Source organism: Impatiens glandulifera, chromosome 7 (assembly GCF_907164915.1).
Source record: "Impatiens glandulifera chromosome 7, dImpGla2.1, whole genome shotgun sequence".
NCBI lineage: Eukaryota > Viridiplantae > Streptophyta > Magnoliopsida > Ericales > Balsaminaceae > Impatiens > Impatiens glandulifera.
The window spans coordinates 45,112,429-45,128,855 of NC_061868.1; the positions used below are offsets into that span (position 1 = coordinate 45,112,429).

Genomic DNA, 16,427 nt, shown 5'->3' on the forward strand with positions numbered 1-16,427 from the left:
GCAGAATCATGTGACTTTGTTGGATTTTAAATAAATTGCAATCATTTCCTTTAAATAAAATTACTTAAACCTTGTTTGATTTTAAAATTAATTCTAAATAATTTACTAAATCAAAAACCCATAAAACACTAGGTTATAACCCAAAATTTAATAATAAAATCAAACAAAGCCTTATGAAATTAAATTTGTTATACCCAATTCATTCCTTGTCCTTTTCTAAACCCATATTTTTTCATGTAAATGCCAGCTCAGATTCATGTTCTTCTACCTAGTATTTATTTTTATTTATTTTGTAAAATTATATTATTTAATTCCTAATTATAAAAAATAAATCCCAATTACAGTCAACATAATTAATTGATTAATGGCGAATTAATGCAGACTTAATAACTGCTGTTAAATCTTGTCTGAAGACTAATTTTGATTAAGCAAGAAATTAAGCTGATGATAGAGAGAAAGGTTAAGACTTTCCATAGCTGAGATTTGAGATTAAGATCAAGATTAGGGTTTTGTCTTTTGGAGCCTCCATTTTCACCATTTTCAGCTCTCAGCTGGTGAAGGTGTGAAAACTAAGAAAACCCTCTTCTTATTCTGTATATATGTGCCGATTTCCTGTAATTCCGGCGCCGGACTCTATTTATTATATGTGAATTTGATAATTTTATTCTCTTTCACTCACTCAGATCTACTCCTTAAATGTAATTTACATTTCTCATTCATTCATACAGAGAGAAAGAGAAAGAGAAAGAGAGAGAGAGAGAGAGAGAGAGAGAGAGGGGTCACTATTATATTATTCAAGTCTTCTATCTAAGAAGGGAGTGTGAATTTCGTGAACCAGACGGTGTTCTTCATCGAGGTGTGCTTCTCTGATCTGGGTTTGGATCGATAATGAAAAGTTCCCGTTTTCGAATCTCTGTTTCCATTGGAGTTTAGGTGGTAAACGAAAATTGAAGAGAAAAGGGAAACAAAAGTAACTTTTGTTGCTCAATCTCTCGATCATCATCTCTTTCAGTCAGGTATTTTGCTATATTCGATCTCCCACCACCGCTTTTTTATATGTGCAATTTTGGGTGGACTTGAAATTTGCTTTACTACTCACTGAATCGAATTTCAGTTCAGAAATGGATAATTTTTCCACTTCATACAAAAATGGATTGATTCCTCATTTTGTTTGGGATTTCAGGTTGAAAAATGTCTACTAGGCCTCTTCATCGAGGTTCATCTGGTGGTGGGCATTTCTCCTTGAACAGCCATGATTTCTGGGATGATGATTCTCAGAAGAAAGACAAAACAGAGAAGGATGATATAGATACCCAATCCTATCTATCTTTCAGATTCCCATTCCAGTTTCTTTTTCAAGACAATTCATCTCCCAAACGAAAACAACAACAACAACACAGTCTTGTCGAAAATGGTTTTGCAGCATCGAATCCTACAGACACCCCTTTAAATATGAGAAACCGTCACAAATTGATCATGTTTCTGTTTAAATTTGCCTTAGCTTCGATTGTAGTTGTGGCTCTAACTGTTTCATTCTGGTTGACAATTTCGATAAGAAACAAATCCAGAGGTTTTGGAATGTTCCATGGTTATAGGAGACTCGAAGAACAGCTCAAATCGGATCTACAGGATATTGGAGAGCTGTCTCTAGGTTCTCCAAGGTCGAAAGAATTGGAATTCTGTCCTGAAGAGTTTGAAAATCATGTCCCATGCTACAACATTTCAGATGAACAAAACATCGACAGACATTGTAGCCAGCGAACACCTCTCAACTGCTTGATTCGTCCGCCAATCAATTATCAGATTCCTCTTAGATGGCCAACTGGAAAAGATGTTATTTGGTTTGCAAATGTCAAGATTACTGCACAGGAGGTACTATCCTCTGGAAGCATGACAAAAAGGTGAGTTCAAAACAAAAGAAAACATTAACAGAAGATCTTGTCTCTACTTCTTAACATTGTTTTTGTTTTGACAGGATGATGATGTTGGAAGAAAGGCAGATATCTTTCCGTTCATCCCTCACGTTTGATGGTATTGAAGACTATTCTCATCAAATAGCTGAAATGATAGGACTAAGAAATGAATCGAATTTCATACAAGCCGGAGTAAGAATTTCTGTTAATCATCGTCTAAAACTTTTAAGTCTACGACAACTTATAAGTTTGTGTGTTTTCTTTCTTTGTTTTCGATGTAGGTTAGAACCATATTGGACATAGGGTGCGGCTATGGAAGCTTCGGTGCTCATCTGTTTTCAAAACATTTATTAACAATGTGTGTTGCAAACTATGAAGCTTCGGGCAGTCAAGTCCAACTGACTCTCGAAAGAGGTCTTCCTGCGATGGTTGGTTCTCTAAACTCGAAGCAATTCCCTTTCCCTTCGCTCTCGTATGACATGGTTCATTGTGCACGATGTGGAGTTGACTGGGATCAAAGAGGTATTATTATTAGTCTCAATTATAATTTAGATGAGAAACTGTTAATAAATGTTGATACGATCTTGCAGACGGTATTATGCTGATAGAGGTGGATCGTGTTTTAAGGCCTAATGGGTATTTCGTGTTTACGTCGCCGCTAACCAATATTCAGGCATCCGTTCGAAACAAAGTAAATCAAAAGAGATGGAAGTTTATCAGTGATTTCGTGGAAAATCTCTGTTGGGAATTGGTGTCGCAACAAGATGAAACTGTTGTATGGAGAAAGAATAGTAAACCGAGCTGTTCTTCCCGGTATGATATCTAGTCATCTTCCACATACAAACAGAGAATTTTTCGCCAATTATAACTATTTTCTAACGAATTTGTAGAAAATCCGGGTCTACAACTGCAATCTGTAGTAAATCTCAAGATGTGGAGTCACCATACTATAGGCCATTACAATCCTGCATAGGTGGAACACATAGTCGAAGATGGGTACCGATCGATGGAAGGCCAGCCACGTCTAGATTGAATCCTTCTCAGCTTGAAATCTATGGTAATTTTTGTTAGTCATATATAAATTATGAATTATGAAAGGCATTTGTTATATGTTTGTTGTTTTTAAGGTGTTCAATCGGAAGAGTATGGGGAGGACAAAGAACACTGGAGCAGGACTGTTGGAAATTACTGGTCTCTTCTATCGCCTTTGATATTTTCGGATCATCCTAAGAGACCTGGCGATGAAGATCCATCTCCACCTTATAACATGCTTAGGAATGTGATGGATATGAACGCACGTTATGGCGGTTTCAATTCTGCTCTATTGGAAGCTGGTAAATCCGTATGGGTAATGAATGTGGTTCCTACGAGTGGGCCTAACTATCTTCCGTTAATACTTGACAGAGGTTTTGTCGGAGTATCACACGATTGGTAAGTTCAAACTATCGATCAAAAATAGCTAGTTTCCCTGAAAAACAAGTCATTTTATTCTTTTTTAAAACTTTTGTTGTTGTTGCTGTTGTTGTTTCAGGTGCGAACCGTTTCCAAGCTACCCTCGAACGTATGATATGGTGCATGCGGAGGGACTTTTGACAGTTGAAACTAATCAGAAGCTAAGTTGTTCAACGCTGGACCTCTTCTTGGAAATCGACAGATTACTCAGGCCAGAGGTTTGTGTTTGTGTTTGTGTTTGTGTTTTTTCTTTCTTCTACATTTTGGCATTTGGTTAACGATGATTATGATGATGATGTAGGGTTGGGTTATACTGCGAGATTCAACAGCTCTGATTGAATCAGCGAGATGGCGTGCAACAAAGTTGAAATGGGATGCGCGGGTAGTAGAGATCGACAGCAATGGGGAGGAGAAACTACTAGTTTGCCAGAAACCATTCTTCTCGAGAAAACAAGTGATCAGCCAGAAATGATATTTTTTTTTGTTGAAGATAAATTTGGATCAAATATTGGTTTCATGGGTAAAAAATATGTTTAGCCATATTTACAAAATTCCTATGGAGCTGCAAGGCAATTCATAGGGAGAAAGATAGAAATAGAGAAGATAATGTGGGCCTCCATGTAATTAATTACTACACAAAGTGAGGTAATTAGGTTTGGTGACCACTTAGTTATAGCTTCTTTTTTTTTGTATAAGATGATTTTATTTAATGTTATGATCCCCCCACCCCTACACCAACTATAAAATTCAATGTTCCAACTTCCACATACATTATTATATTTATTATATTTATGAATAAGATGCATTGTCTTTTCTTCATTTTTAAACTCACTTGTTGTGTGTCAGTTACTTCCCATTCTTAGCTCATCTCTTTTTAAGTGTTTCGCATTTTCTGTGTCGGGCGAAAGTTGAATTTTAAAACGCCTTAAGTTGATATTCCTTCTGCTTATAATTTCAAATAAGTCGTGATTGTGTAATAAACTGTAACCCGTGTAGTGTTTAATAAGCTGAATAAACATTCTCTTTACTGAGGTGATGTTTGTTTTGACATTGTCGAGAAATGCTTGAAATATTCTCTGAAATTATTGGCGTTTTGAATATTAATGGGGTCAGGCAGGTGCAATAAATCAATCAACTACCAAAAGCATCTCAACAAATCACTCATTATGATCCTTTTCAAATTATTGCAAATTCCTTATCAGTTAAGATTTTTTATTTATTAACAAGTTAGGCAAAGTTTGATACTGAAATTTTACACACAACATAACGTTTATTCACACATTTCAGGCATTTTCCATATTAACAATGTTCCTCCTAAGTCCTAAAATCTATACACAGAAAGAAAGCATTTGAGAAAAAAAATCAAATCTGTGGTTTTGAATAGGATGGTGAAGCACGAACAGCAGAAGAGTCTATCCTCAGCATCGAACCGTGGCGTGGGGTACGGCTAGCTGATCTCTGCCTATGCCCACTGCCGGAAGAAATTTGACGTCCATGGCTAGCTCTTTTCGTCGATCTTTTACGAGAGTTCCAACTGTTATTCCCTAATGCAGATTTACCAACGCTCTCTTTTATTTCCCGAGCCTTCTGATTATCCACTGCCTCTTTGTTCAAATAAGCGAGTTTCGGGAGGAGACTGCAGACATTCTTCCTGAGAAGATCATCACTAACATTGATCTGGACAGGATTTCCTAACAGGTTCAGAGCTAGGAGAGATTGGTAATTTGCCACAAGCTGACCAAGTGCTTTTGTTGTGGTTATCTTGTTGAAGCTTAAATCTAGTACTGTCAGTTTCAGGAGTCTGTGTAATCCCTCGATTTCTCCGATTTTGTTCCCAGATAGATAAAGCTCTTTTATTATTGTACAGTTTGATAACCCTTCAAGAACAGAACAACCAGCAAACAACAATTCAATTCAGATATAATAAATAGTTAAATCCTTAAGCAAATAGCACAATCAAGATTTTCAAACAAGCTCTTACCATGTCCAATTCTGGTAAGACGGTTGTAACTAAGATCCAACACGCGTAACCGAGTCAGCTCTCGAAACCCTTCTATAGAAGTGATCTTGTTCCTAGATAAGTTGAGAGCATGGAGACCTTTTGGCAGAGATCCAGGACTTACATGAACTGCAAATGAATCAAATCAAAGACAACCAATTTAGTAAAACCATGAATGTAACAGACAAAATGGTTTCAAGTCCGAAGACTTAATAATTTGATACTGACCAATGGAGTTATTAGATAAGTTAACACATCGAAGGCTGGAAAATATTGAAAGGCTGGGGATGACTTTCAAGCCAGTTCCTGCTATGTGCGCGACAGTTGACGAAGAATTGAGAGATTGTATTACTCTGTTTGCATGCAAAATCTCTTCTGGAACACTCTGAGTTGGCGTGGGTGTCGAGCTTCTAGCTGGCGAAGGAGGATAGGATATAAGACAGTCGTTATCGTCCTCCTTTTTGAGGAGTTGAGGTTGAATTGGGAGTTCTTTCATCCATTCGTCCACTCTGCTTAAAGGTGATTCAGCAGAGAAAGCCAGCCATTGGTTCTGAGGCCACAAACGGCTTTTAGAGATGGGAGATTCCACTTGATCCAACTTCAAGGCCCTGCTCGGTTCCAGGGTATCTGATGAGTACCCGCCTTGCTGATTGAAATTTGAGTTTTCGGGAACTTGGTTTTTGTTTGTCCATAGCATAGACATATTTCTGTGGCTCCAGAGAAATAACTTCCACCATATTTTCCTGCTGCCTGAAGGAAGTATTTGGCTTGATGAATGCTTCTTCAACATCACTTTATCTGCACTGCAACGGGTCATGATAGAAGTAGGACTGCCTTGGTGATGTGGCCGGAAATTGTTGGTTCCTCTCTCCACTAATTTCTCCAACTCTTCGTTCAAATAAGTGTGCAACATGGAAGCCTGCTCGGTGTTTCTCCTAAACATGCTTCTCGTTTCCAGATTAGAACAAGATCGTTTCAGCTTTGGCGAAGCCAAGAACTCCGCCTTTCTTGTCCCTGGATCACTCACATGGCCACTTTGCATTATCTCAAGGCTCAACTTAGCATCATCATCATCATCATCTTTCTCACTTGGATTCTCAAATTGATCAAAATGAACCGACTTTTTCTCTAGGGAATGAGTATGCAGATCTACATGATCAGAAAAGTCCTTTTTAATGGGTTGGTTCTCTTCATGCTCATCTCCCCCTTCATATGCTACTTCCATGGCCTCATCCTTAACAGGACTATCGTGGCTTTTTGTTACCTTCACATTGCATCTAGCGTTTTCTGGTATGGAAAATGGAACCGGCATGGTAAAAGAAGTTGAATTTGAACCATTAGGTTCACAAGTTTTCGCAGGGGATTCAAGCATCACATTCAAGGTTTTAAGCTTCCTATTATAATCAGAACCTTTTGAAAAATCCTGATCAATTACGCCAATCAAATCAAGTCAAAACATATCCAAGATACCTATGGAATTCGATTACAGTTTACTCGAATATTAACAATATTTACTCACCTTATCTTTATTCTTCTTCTTCTTCCCAGCCAGTTGAAAAAAGCAATTGAACCTTGACATCTTAAACTGATAATGTCTAGTTTCTTTCAGGACTTTCAACAAACACCTGGCGGATCCTGTTTAGAGTTCACTCACATATCCAAGGTTAATACTTAGCTTGAACCCAAATTAGCCATAATCAATCTGAAGACGACGAATCAAGAAAACAACCCAATGGAGCAAAGATGAGAAATGACGAATTCCATCAACTGATATATTAGTGATCTTAGGACATGTCCTCCTCAAGTTACTTGGAATGTCGGCCAGAATGTCGAAATCTGCAGAAGCTCCACCAATCAGTTCCCTATATGAATGAAAAAGAAGTGTTTTAAGACAGAAATCTTCATTGAATTCAAGTTTGTATCTTTCTTCTTCTTCTTACCTATTGAAAGAAAGGGTTCGCCTGCAAGATTCGAATGAATCGTCGTCGTCTACAGATGATAACAATTGAAGGCAGGGGAGAGAGTAGAAATAGAGAACTTGGAATGATTTGCAGACACGGACAATACACGGAAACTCACAACCAAACAAACCTACTATTTAGTACTCCCTCCATAATCACATATTATAATTTACTCACTTTTGATTACGTATATCATTCCTTAATAATGGCATTTATTAATTACTCAATTCTTGATTATTATTATTTTAATAGTACATTATTTGTTAATAATTATATTCTAATAATAATTATTTACTATAGTAATAAATAAAATCAAATGCCCATTTAAATAATTAAAAATACAAATTGGATAAACTCAATATTATATGAGAGATACATAATTTAGTTGACTTCAAAGATAGTTGAGATAAAGATGAATTGAAATAAATTGATACAAATAATTAAAAATACAAATTAGATAAACTAAATATTATGAAAGATAGACTTAATAAAAGTGATATATAATCTAGTTGGTTGGAAAGATAATTGAGATAAGGATACATTGAAAAAATATATTAAAATAAATAATGTATTCATATAACTTTTATTATTATTAATTAACAATATCATTTAATTTAGTCAAAACTATTTATTAGAAAGAACACAACATTCAACAAAATAAATAACAATTTAATAATTTTAAATGTAAATAAGTCAAATATATAGTTGAGATCCCTTTTCTAGAATAAAGTAAACCTAAATATATAAATTTGAGAAGGAATTTATTTTACTTTTATGACTTTTTTTTTTTTAATATCTCAAATTAGTTATATATAAATGTCTTAAGAAACAAAATAAATTAGACCTCCTTTTATATACTATTTGAAGAGTTTGTCATTATTTCTTTTATTAATTATTTTGTTTTTAAGATAAGTAGCACAATCACATAAAATAGTGGTCTCAATTTCAACTTTAAATATATATATATATATATATATATATATATTTGTTAAATAAAATTGAATTTATCCTATTTAAGATTTTTTTGCCACTTACAACTTACCCCCACATTTCATGTTATTTTATTATTTTTTGACTTAATAAAATTTTATTTAATTTAATTACATTTTATATTAAACATCAATTATATTTTTTTAAATATAATTATAATTTTGACTAATTACAACAATATTTCAAAATATTACCAGAATTTAAATGGAGAGGTAGAAAGTGTGCATGGTTCCATTATTTAATGGAATTACACACCAAAAAAAAAAAAAAAAAAAAAAGTTAATTGTAAAGTTAAAAATAAATATATATTCATATTTATATATTTAATTTACTGGAAGTTCAACAGAACTATAAATTGTGTTTAAAAAAGATATGAATAATTTTAAGTAAAGAAATAAAATAAAATAAAATAACTCAATAATGTTCGGTGGTCTTATCATCACATGGTTTAAAATAAATCTGGACCCCACAAAGAAACAAGTCCAAATGACACATGGGTGTGACAGGTGGACAACAGAGCGGTTGTCCAAACACAATCTCACCGTCCATGTGTCCCAGGTGTTTATTTGTGTTTGGACCTTTTTCTGCTCCTCGTTTGGTTATTCTATTACATAATATTCATTTTCAACTAAAATATCAAAATATATTTACTTTAATTTTATAAAATTTATTTTAAATTTTAAATATATATTATAATAATTTAATAAATTAAAAACTAAAATAAAATTATCAAACATTTTTCTTTATTTTTTTTAATAAAACTCTAAATAACCCAACATTAAACAAGCTTGGTTTCAAAACTTTGCTCAATACAAGAATAGAAAATGTTTTGTAAAGAAATTATTAAAATATCTTTTATATTTAAATTTAATAAAATAAATTTTAATTAGTAAATTAAATATATTAGAATGATAATAATATGACATGTGATTATTTTTATAAAAATTTCATAAAAATAGAAGAGTTTATTTCGTTTTATTTTTTTAATCAAATATTATTTTTCATCCTTTATATAATAAATTAAATTGCTCAATTTATTAAATTAAATATTAAAATATTATTTATTATTTAAAATATATATAATTTTATTATTATATATTAATATTTATTTTTTTTACTTAATTCTTTATTTCACAAATAAGAATAATTAATATTATTTAAATAAACTAATATTTATTTAAATAAAGCTTCAATCAAACAAGAGCTTACCAAACTAAAAGAGATTTAATTGTGTACGGCAGCTAAGTACGGTATCCAAATTGTGAAGAGCCATTTGACCGCCCACAGACCCAAAAGACATATTAAATTTCAAATAATGTGTTTTTTTTAATATGCAATAGTAATAAATATAATTGTATTTTATCTCTAGTTAAAAATTGATTTTATTATTATTATATATTAATATATTTTAAATATTTTTATCAAAACAACTTAATTTTTCAAAATATACATCATTTAATATTTATTTTTAAGAGAAATGATTGGGATAATAAATTTAAGAAAGGAAATTTGAAAGGAAATTACATGAAATGAAATGGTTGAAAAATTAACAAATTTTTTCTCTTTTTTTCTAGTTATCTTTTATATTTTTTCAACCAATGATATGGTGACACATCATTCCCTATTCCCCAAATTCACTCACCTATTACTCATCGTTTTTTTTTATTTTCTCACCTTACAAAATTTTGAAACTTAGAAGCCATCTAATTTATACATCTGGTTTGTTAATAATTTCAATCTAATCAAAATATATTTTATTATTTTCTTTTATATTATATTATTCAATTTATTAATAAAAATAATAAAATAATTTCTTTTTAAAATAAATAAAATTTATTGTATCATTATATATTAACATTTTGTTTACGTGGGACATTGCTACAAGTTATTCACTAAAATGATTTCATATAATTTTTATTGAAAAAATTTTGAGAGTCAAAGATTTTATTCAATATTCGTTAGTTGGACAGAGTATTATTCATGTTGGAATTCTAATAGATGATATGGGCATAAAAAAAATGTTGTATACTCATATTATGACTAGTTTTATGTATCAAGAAAATGTTGAATCGGCAACTCATTTATTTTTGTATTGTGTAGGGTTAACTAATATTTTAAAATCTTTTGTGAAGTATTAATGGGATTAAGTGGGTGATGTGTGACTCTTTAAGTAATTGTTGAGAAGTTTGGATTGATGCAGCTAATATGACATGTCTACATATTTGGGTTACCATCCCAATTATTTTTTTTTGGTGAACTATCTAATTGGAGATAAATCGTCGAACTTTCAAAGATCGTTCGAGTATAATTCATAATATTATTATTATGATACTTTATAACCAATAGAATTTAGGGGAGTTAATTGTTATTTTCGAGAATTTAAGAGTTCAATAATTTATTAAGTATTTTTTTTTACGTTTAAACCATTTTTATTTTTATTTTTAATATACTTATACTTTTTCAATATATATATATATATATATATATATATATATATATAAATATATATATATATAAACATCCTTTATTTTTTTTAAAAAATAAATCAAGTTATTCAAATTACAAAAAATAAGTCCTTAGATTTGGATGTATCATATCATTAGTTATTGGTATTAAATTTAATTTTTTTAATGAATAAATATTATTAAATTTGTTAATATATATATAATTAAAAAAATTGTATTTATTTTAAATTAATACTTCAATAAAATATTAAAGAAATATTTTTTTTTTATCCAAACTCAAAACTGAGGTTTCTTCCCAACATGGTCATTCTAAAGGGAAATTTGAGGAAATAACCTTAAAGATGAGGTTATTTGACCGGTGGTAAATTATAAATTTAATTGCGTTCGTGGTATTTTTATTTTTTTTTTGACGAAATTACCCTTGTAGCGAAACGCTAAAGGATTTAGCGTTTCGCTAAGTGAATTAGGTTTAGTATAAATACTCTAATTTTTTCATTTCTTTCATTTTCTTTCTCTTTCTTCTCTTGTTCTCTCTTTCACGGCGGCGGCAACGGAGGCAGAGGCGACGGGGCGGCGGTCTAACCTAAATCGATTTGCACGATCTTCATTTCTTTCAAACCCTAAACCTAAATCGATTTACACTATATTCATTTCTTTCAAACCCTAACCCTAAACTTATTTTGCATGCAGGTCAGATGAAAGATGATTCTAAGGTGAAAGATGATATTCTCAAACCCTTTTGTTCATATTTGGTTCATATTGTTTCATATTTATTATTTGGTTCGTTCATATCATATTGGTTCATATTTCTGGTTCATATTTCTGTTTTAGGGAAGTTTCTCTAAGTGCTTAGCGTTTCGCTAAGTGCTTAGCGTTTCGTCAAGAAAGCAGAGAGGCTAAAATATACTTTCTATGAATCTGAAACTCTGTGACAGTGAAAGTAATCACCATTAGAGAAGTGAATCAATCCAATTTACTCCACCTGGATTCATGTTCTTTTGAATCATGTATCTTTAATCCTGTAACTGGAACGAATTCTTCATTTGTCAAAAATGTCAACTCAAAAATTCTTCCCAACTGTAAAGAATCTCTTTCCCACAAACCCTACTTACAACCCAGAAGAGATTGTGAATCTCATCTCCAAGATCCTTGTAAATTCCATTCCTTCAACACCTCTCCAGATTAGACAATCTCTTGTTTCAAGTCTCAATCCCCAAGTAACCCACCTTGTTATTTCAAATCCTAATGTCCCAACTCGTTCCTGCTTAACCTTCTTCAATTATCTTCAAAGCAAACCGTCTCTGATTGTGCAAAGGTGTTGATATGAATTTGGTGAGTTATACTGCGATGATTTCGGGTTTGTCGAAGGTGGGAAGATCGGATGAGGCATTTGAATTGTTTGATGAGATGAAAGAAGCTGGTTTTGTTCCTGATGATACTGTGTATTCTTCACTTGTGGGAAGTCTTCATGGGGGTGATTAGATTTTTATTTGAATGGTTGAATCTTCATGCTAATGATGTTGTTCATTATTAGTTTGTTAGTTGAATAGAATAGAGAGGTTCTTCTTATTTGTGTTGTTTAATCTTTCAACTATTGTAGAGAACCAAATCTTAAACTTTCAATCAATTTTTATAACAAAATTTTGGTAACACATCTTATGAATTATGATGAATGGACTTTGGTTGGGTAAGAATACAAACCGATCCGAGCTATCTAACTATCCAATCTGAATTGAACATTTGATCCTTTGGTTCAAGTCCGTGATGGCTTGGATTCGATTCCATATTTAAGACATTCATGATGGAGTATAATCGAAATCTAAAAAAAAATCACACTTTTTTTGAATAGTTTTTATAAGAACATTACTTCAAATATGGGGTTCACTTACATAAATTTGAATCTTGAAATGCCTCTTTAGATCTTGTTTTTATCTTAACAGTATATAGAACTAGAACTTCACTTCTATCAATGAATAAAAGAGCTCTGCATAAATGAAATTGTACCAATAACAAATAGTCTTATCAAACATATTATTCTTTTTTACCACATGAACTAAAAAATTACAATTACAACTGTGAACTACATATTATATGTTTTCATATATACAAAATCTATTACCAATTAAAAAACAAATTTTTGAAGAGATTACTATATTTTTTCTCAGTAACTGAAATGGGAATAAGTAAAAAATAGCCTCTCCAATTAGTCTAGAATCCTTTCCTATATGACCAAGTTAGCATAGGCATCAAGTCTTTGGCTGCTCCCATTTTGCTTTAGCTTCTTGAAAGGAATAATATTTTATTGGAAGGCGAATCGTTCTAGAGTGCTGGAAAAACGCCTTCCTAATGGATTGCCTTATCCACCAGTATGCATAAGTAGCAAACCTGCAACCAGCTTGAGGCTTGAATTTCTCAACACTTTTCAGAAGACTCATGCTCCCTTCTTGCAACAAAAGACTCAGTTTAAATTGACAAAATAATAATTTTCAAATAGGCTAAATAATTTATTCAATTTTTGCTTGTACCTGTAACAAATCATGAAGTTTAAGACCATGATTCTGATACTGTTTAGCGATGTGAACCACCATCCGTAGATTGGCAGATATTAGCCTCTCCCTACTTCTGTTTCAGAAATTAAGTCGCGACTTCAATTCCCTAGATGTGGCCTCCGCCCATTAACAAGTGTTGGTTCGCGGCCGAACTGTGTGTGGAGTCTATTTTTCACTTCTTCTAGTTTCATTAGATTCTGTCAAAATTCAACAAACAATACAGCATTAATACATATTTTTATTATAAATAAATGCGGTTATGAATGAAACATGCATGGCTTGAAAAATTATCTGATAGTTGGGAACAATATGCAGTTAGGATTGAAACTTGAATACCTCTATTTGATCAAAGAGGTCGTCTTCCTCTTTTCGAGTCAAAAGTTGCTTAGCTTCGAGTCAAAAGTTGTTGTATTTGATGCACGAGTTTTCCTTGAATTCTCATTCAATGGGTTGGAAATTTCCCCAACTGTAACATTATATTTTGACTCATTCTCATAAATAAGCACTTAGCGAAACGCTAAGCACTTAGCAAAACTTCCCTGAAACAGAAATATGAACCAGAAATATGAACCAATATGATATGAACGAACCAAATAATAAATATGAAACAATATGAACCAAATAAGAATAGAAGGGTTTGAGAATATCATCCTTCACCTTAGAATCATCCTTCACCCTGCATGCAAAATAGGTTTAGGGTTAGGGTTTGAAAGAAATGAAGATAGTGTAAATTGATTTAGGTTTAAGGTTTGAAAGAAATGAAGATCGTGCAAATCGATTTAGGTTAGACCGTTGCCCCACCGCCTCTGCCTCCGTCGCCGCCATGAAAGAGAGAACAAGAGAAGAGAGAGAAAGAGAATGAAAGAAATGAAAAAATTAGAGTATTTATACTAAACCTAATTCACTTAGCTAGCGTTTCGCTACAATGGTAATTTCGTCAAAAAAAAAAAATACCACGAACGCAATTAAATTTATAATTTACCACCAGGTCAAATAACCTCATCTTTAAAGTTATTTCCTCAAATTTCCCATTCTAAACGTATGAATAAAAACAAACATTCTATTATTGTGAAACAATTTTTTATTTTTTTTTTAGCAAAGCGACAGTATTTTAAGAATGACCACATACATACCCATAGGCCATAGAAATATTTAGATAACTAACATTATTGAGCTACTAGTTAGGTTTATAATTGTTTAATTTATTATGGAGTCAAAATATTGACTTTCTTTTTAAAATAAGTAGCTTTTAGAATAAATTATTATCTTAATAAGTTGAGGGAAAACATACAAATACCCCCAATTTATTATTCATTAGGGTATGTTAAGTAGAATAATTGTTGCATGTTTCATGTCAAATATGAACCATTTTTTAACAAAAGTTTAATTTATGAAAGTAATATTTGAAAAAAGAAAATGACAATTGTAACAAAAAAAACAAGAAATCAAAAAATTGTATATTTTTTTCAATGGCATCAAAAATTAAAATATAAATTATATTTGATATCCTAATAAAATTAAAAATATATAAAAAAAAATTAGATGAATGTCATCAAGAAAATCTATAATTTTATGTCTAAGTATGAAAATTATATAATTTTTTATTTAACTTTTCTCTAACAACCATACACTTAAATATATACTTAAATAATAGTTATACATGTATTATTAAAATATTAAATTTAACTTGAGTTGAATACTAATAATATCATGAAATACTAAGAATGATATTGCATTAATTAAAAAAATAAAAAAAAATGTGAGAAAAGAGAGAAAAAATAAATTATTTTATTTTTTTAGTCAATCAGATTATATCACATTATTCATTCACCCAATCATTTATCCTTATAAAGATACCTGAATTTATGATCCTATTTTAACAACTAGCCTTTAGCCAATGCATTTGCACGAGTAATAATATAAAAAATCGTGAAAAAAAGTTACGGATAACATTTTTAATTTTAACCGTTTTAAATTTATGGGTGGGTCAACTCACAATCCGACCCAAATATCCATTTACTCAACATCATTTTATAATATATATATATATATATATATATATATTAGTTAGTTAAAAAATTGAATTTATATTAATGTTAAAACGTTCCGCGTTCATCAAATTTGGTGTTGAATTTAAAATATAAAGTCTTAGTAGCCTAGTTGGTAAAATGTTGTAATTGTTTTTTTATTATGTTGCAAGATCGAACATACCTCTAACATTTTTTATTTTATTATTAACCGTTTTAAATTTAAGGGCAGGTCAACCCACAATCCGACCCAAATATCCAAATTAACCACAGCTTTCGATCCGGCAATCCGAACACTTTAAAAATTAAGCATTATTATATATATATATAGATGAGATTTGAAATAAAAAAAATTATTTAATTTTATTTTAAAATAATTTGGAAGAAAATTTGAAAAAATAAATGGATGAGAGAGTACAATTGAATTAAAAAAACTATAAATTTTAACTCTCTCTATTCTCTTTAATAGTGTGGAGTAATTTAATATTGTTATATATTTAATTTAGTATATATATTTTTTTCTTATAAAACTTATAATTATTATATTTATTTTAATCTTATGGGTCACCAAATTTAAATTTGTATTGCACACAAACTCTATTTCAAAACTCTTGTAAATAAGTTCACTCTGTTAAAAAAAAATTGTTATCCATAATTAATAAATCTTAGTATCATATACATATAATTACTAGAATTTTAAAATAGTAATTTCTGGCTTACCTTGGTATTTATTATAAGCGTGACCATGCTTATTTTATTCATCTTGAATCTATGAGGAAATATTAGTTTGTCAGATATGTTTATTTTTATTTATTATTTATGTATCTATGTATGTAAATAGACATAGTAAACAAACAAAACCAAAATTCACAAATAGCCAGAGACGTTTAAAAATTAAATTCTGGGTGAACTATCTTTTTCACACTTCACGTGCCACATATTACAAATATGAGTGAAATACAATTGTTAAGAGATTAAATAATTTTTTGAAGAGAGACTTGTAACTTAATTGTAAAATGAAAAAATACTCATTATTTTTAGAGTATTCAAATTCGTCCAATTCTATTTGAT

General features: G+C 30.9%; 2 protein-coding genes across 2 annotated transcripts; one reads left to right on the forward strand and one right to left on the reverse strand.

Annotated features, from left to right (window-relative positions):
* Window positions 1–637: 637 nt before the first annotated feature.
* On the forward strand, window positions 638–4,184 carry LOC124945159 (probable pectin methyltransferase QUA2). Its single transcript, XM_047485546.1, has 9 exons — window positions 638–1,016; window positions 1,184–1,901; window positions 1,976–2,105; window positions 2,195–2,435; window positions 2,504–2,726; window positions 2,804–2,970; window positions 3,041–3,344; window positions 3,445–3,583; window positions 3,667–4,184. The coding sequence occupies exons 2-9, from the start codon at window positions 1,192–1,194 to the stop codon at window positions 3,835–3,837; spliced, it is 2,085 nt and encodes a 694-aa protein (XP_047341502.1). The 5' UTR covers window positions 638–1,016; window positions 1,184–1,191; the 3' UTR covers window positions 3,838–4,184.
* Window positions 4,185–4,567: 383 nt separating this feature from the next.
* On the reverse strand, window positions 4,568–7,172 carry LOC124944901. Its single transcript, XM_047485251.1, has 4 exons — window positions 6,884–7,172; window positions 5,593–6,787; window positions 5,347–5,493; window positions 4,568–5,242 (listed from the first exon to the last, which is right to left on the reverse strand). The coding sequence occupies exons 1-4, from the start codon at window positions 6,941–6,943 to the stop codon at window positions 4,728–4,730; spliced, it is 1,917 nt and encodes a 638-aa protein (XP_047341207.1). The 5' UTR covers window positions 6,944–7,172; the 3' UTR covers window positions 4,568–4,727.
* Window positions 7,173–16,427: the final 9,255 nt, after the last annotated feature.